The sequence below is a fragment of the Nelumbo lutea genome, chromosome 1 (assembly GCF_056320005.1).
Source record: "Nelumbo lutea isolate HS-2025 chromosome 1, American lotus-T2T, whole genome shotgun sequence".
Classification (NCBI taxonomy): Eukaryota; Viridiplantae; Streptophyta; class Magnoliopsida; order Proteales; family Nelumbonaceae; genus Nelumbo; species Nelumbo lutea.
In genome coordinates, this window is record NC_142684.1 from 208797417 (window position 1) to 208805540 (window position 8124).

Genomic DNA, 8124 nt, shown 5'->3' on the forward strand with positions numbered 1-8124 from the left:
AAATAAGTATTATACATAATAATTAATTTTACCAATGATGGAAATGTTATACAAAATTTGAAGCCAACCTAGAAATAAAGCTATTGTCAATGTTGGGTTAGTGGTTTAATTGGGTCAAATGGATTAACTAATTATGTGATAATTAAGTAATAAATCTTTAGAAATAAAAATTTACAAATAATCAAAAGAATATAAACATTATAAAAAGCTTGGACTCATCTCTAATATTATATATTAATTAATTATATCAAACAAAAATTAAGTGTGATAAGTAAAAATTATTTATATGATGTAGGTGAAATTTATAATTTAAAATTGATCTGAAAGCAAAGCTATCTTCCTATCTATATGGTGGGTCAATGATCTAATTTTCCAAATAAACTTATGATGTCATAATTGAGTAATAAATATTTTAAAAAAGATAGAACACAAAAATGAAAAAGTACATAATTTTGTGGAAAACATTTCTAATATTAAAAATTATTTTTATTTATGAGGTAAATGGAATACAAAATTTCATAATAATGATAATAATAATAATAATAATAATAATAATAATAATAATAATTGTTATTATAATTTAAAATTTCCATGTGCAATGTATGTGTACATTTAGTAGTGTGTACTATAAAAAATGCAATAGATCGCATGGGATTGAACCTGCCTATAAGATCATCTGATCAGCAGTTTCAGAAACCATACGTTATTTTAGAAAAGGCTCAAAATTTTGATACCATTTGGGCGTATCATATCATATCTTTGGGGTCCTAATACACATGTTTACAAGTGTTTTGAGACCTTCTATTTTTTAATACCAATATGCCTCCACTGACACACGGGCGTATCAATACTTTGAACTTGATTTTGGGTCGGATTTGACTCGATGGAAGAATTGGAGGATCGGGTTATGGTGAAAATAAACATATCCAACGGCGTTTTGGTCACAAGAAGAAGAACGTGTGTATTCCCTTCTTTTTTCAAGCTTCAACCTCATTGTGATGCATGCCATCGATGGTGAGACTTCACACAATCCACACACCCAGAGGCACCGCTCCGTAATCGACTTTCGTCTATAATGGTTTATAAGTTTATACTTCATACACAGCAAGCAAGCAAGACTCAAGAGATCGAGATTGTGATACATCAAGAACAAAAAGCAATTAAGATAATGAGAAGCGTCGGATTAAAATCCCAGTGTTGGAGGGCTAACGGGATGGCCATGGAACCATGGATGATATCATATTCATACGATACAAGCCAGTTTAACTAACTGTGGGGCCCAGTTGTACAGTTGGCAAGGTTCAGTGACAAGATTTCGCAACAAACTTCAATTCTAAGTCTAACGGCTTGGCTTGCTCATCTTTCCATCTTTAAACACCCGACGCCAACTCCTCCCACTATTCCAAGCTCCAGTTACTCAATCTCGCCCAGACGCCCAGACGCCCAGTTCTTTTCTCCATGATGACCATGGCGGAGGTTCGATTAGCGCAACTCAATATATCAGGTCTCTCTCTCTCTCTCTCTGACCTTATATTACTTACTATCGATTTTTCAGAAAGTCCATAACCCTAATACAGTTTTCTAATCCTTCGATCATCAAAGAAGGGGTAGCAACAGCCCTTCGGGGTTTCCTCTGAATTTCATATAAAGGTGTGAATATCTTTTTTTCAGCAAATAAATATTGGGTTTTCGATTGGTAGAGATAAAAGATGAAGTCACAGACCTGCCTATTTGTTCTGACAACCAAACCAGAAAAGATGAGCAAGCTTTTAATTTGTTTCCATCAGTACCAAACAGTGTGCCTCCTGTTTGTTCAAAAGCCACAGACCCACAAATTCCAAATATAGCAAAACTGGTTCCTTCATTGTTTCGACAAGGCTTGTTACTCACTTATTCATATATGCTAATAGGTTTGATAAATATTTGTTATTACTCACACTTTGAAATTTGAAAGTGAAAAAAAAAAAAGCAAAGGAACAATTTATATTTTTTTAATCTATTCTGGAAGGAATGATTATAGACACAGTATGTTAAATTGCTTTTCCCAGACAATTCTTAGAACAAGTCCCGACCTTCCACCAATTGAAGAGCAAAAGGTTTCTTGGTTTTATCCAATTCCTATAAATAATGTAAGCAATTGGGTTACTGCTTTATTTCAATTTTATTAATTTGTATTTTTGAAAATTCTCCTATTATAACTTAGGGAGAGAATAGTACAAACCGAGCCTAAAAACCCGAAAATCTCAGAAAGCCCGAAAAAACAGACAGAACTCACACAACTGACCACTTCCCAACCAAAACCAAAACACCCAGAAAGCCACAAAGCAAAAACAACCTCAAAAAACTCCTCGAAGCCCCGAAGACTAGGCTGCAGGTCAAGCTGGCGCCTTACCCCTACCCCCTCTTCCTCTACCTCTAACCGACTTCTTTTCTCTCTCATCTGCTTTGATAGAAGCATTCACAAAATAGTCCTCCAAACCTGAACATCTCGTCAGCTTCGGTCAATGAAGCGTCGTCTGCCAAGAAGGTTCAATGACACACAACCATGCTTCAGTATGTTGTGTTCTTTCTCCCCTCTGTGAACCATTTTGGAATTTGTGTACTTTATATTGCTAATATCTTCTTTTATAGGTTGCAGTTGTTTCAATGTCATATGGGTGAAAACATGGTTTATACTGTAAAAGGTGTAGAATAAAGCTGAAATACTTCACATAAATTTTTTTTTTATCTATTTTATAATGAAACTAACAAAAATGGATACATGGGGAAGAAGGGATACAATGGTCTAGGTCAAGTGCAGGTTCGCGAAAGCCAAATACCAAGTACCCAAGTAAGAAATGGTCAACCAGATCGTAACTTGAAACCATTAGAGTCATTCACTATTTGGTTAGACATAACATCTGTTATCCTTAAGAAATTTGCATTGATCTTATTAAAGGAACACCTCTTTATACATAAACTAATTTCTTCTTGTTCTGTACGGTTTCTACTACAGAGAACCAAGAACTGGGACTGCCTAAAGATGGAATTGCTATCAATCAACCACCCCTCAAACCAAAGAACTGGCGTTGGTGGCTCTTAGTGGCACTAAACACTGCCTTTCTTCTGATCGGCCAATCTGTTGCCGTTCTTCTGGGAAGGTTCTACTATGACCAAGGTGGAAATAGTACATGGATGGCCACACTTGTCCAAACTGCAGCATTTCCAATCCTCCTCCTCCCATTGTTTCTCTTTTCATCCTCCCAAAATCCTTCCACAACTTCTGCCAACTCTGCACAGCCTTCTATTGTTACTGTTGTTGTGGTCTATTTGTTCCTTGGCATACTTATAGTTGGTGACAACATGTTGTACTCAGTTGGGCTCTTGTACCTTTCTGCCTCAACTTATTCCCTCATCTGTGCAAGCCAATTGGCTTTCAATGCAGTCTTCTCCTTCTTCATCAATTCCCAAAAATTCACTGCTTTAATATTTAATTCTGTAGTTCTCCTCACCTTATCTGCCTCCCTCATTGCATTTGGCTCTGATTCTTCAGAACCTGAAGGAGTCTCTAAAGGAAAATATGTGCTTGGTTTTCTATGCACACTTGGTGCATCTGCCTTTTACTCCCTAATACTTTCCCTCATGCAGCTTTCCTTCCAGAAGGTTCTGAAAAAGGAAACTTTCTCTATAGTCTTGCAAATGCAAATATTTACATCCCTAGTTGCAACTTGTGCTTGCATTGTGGGCCTTTTTGCCAGTGGTGAATGGAAAGGCTTGAAGGAAGAAATGGACCAATTTGGCAAGGGGAAAGTATCTTATGTGATGACTTTGGTTTGGACAGCTGTCTCTTGGCAGATTTGCTCTGTGGGGGTTGTGGGTTTGATTTTTGTGGTGTCTTCTCTCTTTTCCAATGTAATTAGTACCTTGGCTTTGCCTCTTGTTCCCGTTGCTGCTGTGATAGTTTTCCATGACAAGATGGATGGGGTGAAGGTGGTGGCCATGTTGTTGGCAATCTGGGGATTTGCTTCTTATTTGTATCAGCATTATATTGATGATTCTAAGCTGAAGCCAAAACAAACTAACATCAATGAGATAACTTGCGAGTCTATGTCTTGAGAGAGATCTGAGAGAGAGAGAAAGAGAGATGCTTCAGTGTTTTTTTTTCTTTTTTTTTTATTACAGTGAGAAATTAGAGGAAGATGCACAAAGTAGGGCCTCCCATGGAGGAACTGTTCAGTGATTCTATTTTAAAAGATCATGTTTATCTATTTAAACACATATAGCTGACACTCTTTGCAGTGACTTACTGAGGAGAAATGAAAAAATAAAGATTGTGTTAGGACATGGGTAGTTTTCCTGGCTGTGTTTGGTTGCAGTGCAGATAAATTTGTATTGATGAAATACTATGGTAGTGAAATTTCTGATTTATTTTTGTTTCAAAATGTACCTTATTTTCTTTGATTGTAGTACAAATAAAGTAAAATAAGATCTGAAGCATAATGAAGTAAAACCCAAAGTAAAATTAAACCAAAATTTGCATTACTTTCATTTGCACTCCCCATACATTGTACCAGTGCAAATAAAATTGTACTGCAATCAAACACAGCCTTAGCTCAGTTTGCAAAGAGTGCAAATGCCTGTTCAGTGCATATTTGCACTCTGGTTCAGTTTTGCTAGTGTTTGGTAAGAATGCATTTATGTTTTCAAAATGACAGCAAATACAGATTTCAAGACATGTTTGCACCCAAAGTTGATCATTGTTAAAAAGGTATATTTCGTTCTCGGGATTTGTGTTTATGTCATAGCTAAAAATCATGTTGCAATAAAGAAACTTTTATCATTTCATAACTAAACCCATTTCTTTCTTTGTTAACCATTATAATGTATATTTGGACACCTATGGGTTCAATAATTTTTCTTGGTTTTCAAAAACTGAAAAAAAAAAATATTGTCAACCCTAGATTACAAGATATAGGGGTCAAGTGACCATTCCACTCTTCGTATTCGGGTTACTAATCCTTATTGATGTATATTTTGACACTAATGGTCAAACTGATTAACTTTAATCTAATTTGGCCACATATGGTTCAATAACATTTTTTTTGGTTTTCAAAAACTGAGATATAGGGGTTAAGTTTAGGAGAGTGCATATAGCTTAAACTCTGCCTAGAATACAATAATCCACCCACAAAATGAACCTAACCTATGAGCCATATTTCCCAATATCCTAAGGCTTTATCCAAACACTTCAACTACTCATTTACATGAATACTCAGATTAGCTAATGGCTTAGCTAATTCATTTCCTGTAAGTAAGGTAGGAACCAACAATTTAAATGGGTGGCATCATGCTCATTAACAAGCCTGTAAATTCGGCATATATTTATAGAAGTATAGAAACTAAAACTTAAAATGGGATCTAATTCTTCTATCATTAAATCACATGCTCCAATTCACAACTTTGTGTCATCTAGTAGAGAACTAAATTTTAGATTATTAGTGGAGACCTCTAGGAAGCCTTTATATTTTCCTCCCAAAAGTTAATAGGGGAAAGGGGAAAAAGACCTCAATTGGGACAAGAAAATTGGTTAAGTGAAGGGAGGAAATGGTAGCTGTTTTTATTTTGTAATGCAAAGAGAGGTAGCTTGACATGGGCTTCCTTCCAAGAACGAAGATGAATCACAACACAAATTCAAAACAAAAGTACGTTCCAACAAGATAATGATAACTCTATGAACTTGTAATCCCATGTTGTTGGGGTAGATGAGAATTGATATGAGAGTCGTGCTTTACATGGGCTCTATCATATTAGTAACCCAAGCAATGTCTTTCTTCAAAGAGGCAATGAAATTGAGTCTTTGTTTGGTTGCAATTAAAATGAAGGAAAATGAACCATTTCTAAAAAAATCACAATTTTATAGTTTTTCATGTAAAATAGCAGCAGTATCAATCAACAAGCGCGGAATCAAAACGCAGACACACAGAAAAAGCATGGTCCATCCCTAATTCTCAAGAAAAAGGTTGGTCATCTCTGTTCAAATTCATTTCCTAAGTGAAACACTAGGAAATCCTTTTTTCCTTTATTTATTTGCAATCAAATATTGCATCTTGAGATATATTTGGGATTGTTATAAAACCCATGACCATATTAAGACCAAATAGATTCAGATTTTCCACTCTAATAACCAGAATTTGGAGTCTTCTTCTATAGATCAATAAATAGAGATAAAATAACAAATACATTCATGGTATAGGAGTCTAAGAGACCAGAAGCAACAAAAGTAGGTGGCTACTATAATTCTAAAAGAGAAATTACAAAAATAAATAAATAAGGTAAAGTGAAACCTTTGCTCCAACTTGAAAGAAAGATGAAAAACAACCCCTGAAAACATATATAACACATATATGGTATTGCCAATATTAAACCATGAATAATTTAATACTAGAAAAGAGAAAAAAAGAAAAGAAAATTTGAAAAGAAATTCATTAATAACTTATCTTACTTGAACAGTATTTATAATGTTGGGCATTCGATACATGGCAAACAGCCCCTAACACATATACATTCTTTTCCACAAACCAAATGAAGTTTCGATCACCCTTGATTTATCCAGATAGTAGGAAAAGGGGGGAATTTCTACTTATTTGGTATATGTAATTAAACTCAAAATTTTATTTGAAAAAAAAGGATCAAAATTAAAAATCCTTTAACATATGTGCAGGAAGAAATGACATGATGACGACGGCCTCCTTCCCTTGGAATCTCCTCCCTATCTTCTCCATGTTTTCTTAGCTCCATGTTATTTGTGGCGGAAGGTAGCACTCGCTCCCTTTGTCCAACACAAAAGAGATAAAGAAAGTTAAATGGCTGCACTAACATGAAGGGAGATAAAAATCTAAGAGAATAGAAAATAAGTTCACAAAAACATATAAAAACAGATGAAAAGAGGAGAAATAGAATGATTTTTATGGAGAAAACTTTGTTCTCTCGTCTCGGTTCCATGAAAACTACAATAAACTTTGAAGTTCATGTTCAAAAGAGTAAATTGAAAGAAAAAGTGAAAGTTACATTGGTTGTATTTATAGGGACATTTTTGGAATAATAAATGTATATAGCTACAGTAGTCCATACTGTACATGGACAACTTGAAGTAGTGCCCCTTTTTGCTATTATTTTTAAAAAGTTGCCCATCCAAAGTAATTCCCCTCTATCGATGCTCTAAATGGATATTAACTAGGGGTGCAATCGATCGGAGATCCGATCCTATTTGGTCAAATTCGGATCACCCCTAATCGGATAATAAGATCCATCTGGATTGGATTCGGATCATCCCCTATCCGGTTCTCATACATATACAAAATACATATATATATTATTTATTTATAAATATATTTTATATTATATTTTTATAGATTTGTTATATTATTTTTTTATAAAAAGCATGTTTATATGACGAAAGTTTAAAAAATACTTGTATTTTTTGTTTTTACTTTATTTAAATTAATATATTTTATTTTTCTTTTAATTTTTAAAGAATACAAGTCGGATTGGATCAGATCCAAATATCCAACTTACTAATAGGATCTAAATTCAAATTGAACCCTACAAATCCGATCGGATTTGAATATACCTTGATTTGAATCAGATCCTATTCATTTGCATCCCTAATATCAACCCCCAAAAGTTGCCCTTATAGGCAAGAAAATTGTAATTTAAGTAAATTGTAATTAAGCTTTTTATTTTATTATTTTTTCTTAATATATTATTTTTAAATGAAACTTACATAGTTTTGTAATTTTATTATTTTTAGTAAATATAGATTTATTGATGTTACTAATTGATTTATTATTATTATTATTATTATATAAATTTATATAAATCTTTATTATACTTAAATTGATTTTAATTTTTATTAATTATCAATTTATAATTTTATTTCTATTGGACCGGATTCAGGTATACCCCAATTTCAAATCCAATCTAATCCGTTTGCATCCAGGGATATGATGCATAAACTCATGTCCCACACCTCACTATGCTTCATTACAAAAAATAGAGAAAAAAATGGATCTAATTGGCCCACACATAGGGAATCAAATAAAAAAAATATATAAAACCTACATTTCGATATAGAAATTAAAAACA

General features: G+C 33.7%; 1 protein-coding gene across 1 annotated transcript; it reads left to right on the plus strand.

Moving 5' to 3' along the window:
- The first annotated feature begins 1363 nt into the window (after positions 1–1363).
- On the plus strand, positions 1364–4329 carry LOC148880692 (putative purine permease 11). The gene is made up of 2 exons (XM_088974309.1): positions 1364–1504; positions 2996–4329. Exons 1-2 carry the CDS (start codon positions 1459–1461, stop codon positions 4093–4095), a joined length of 1146 nt encoding a protein of 381 aa, XP_088830435.1. The 5' UTR covers positions 1364–1458; the 3' UTR covers positions 4096–4329.
- The last annotated feature ends 3795 nt before the right edge of the window (positions 4330–8124 follow it).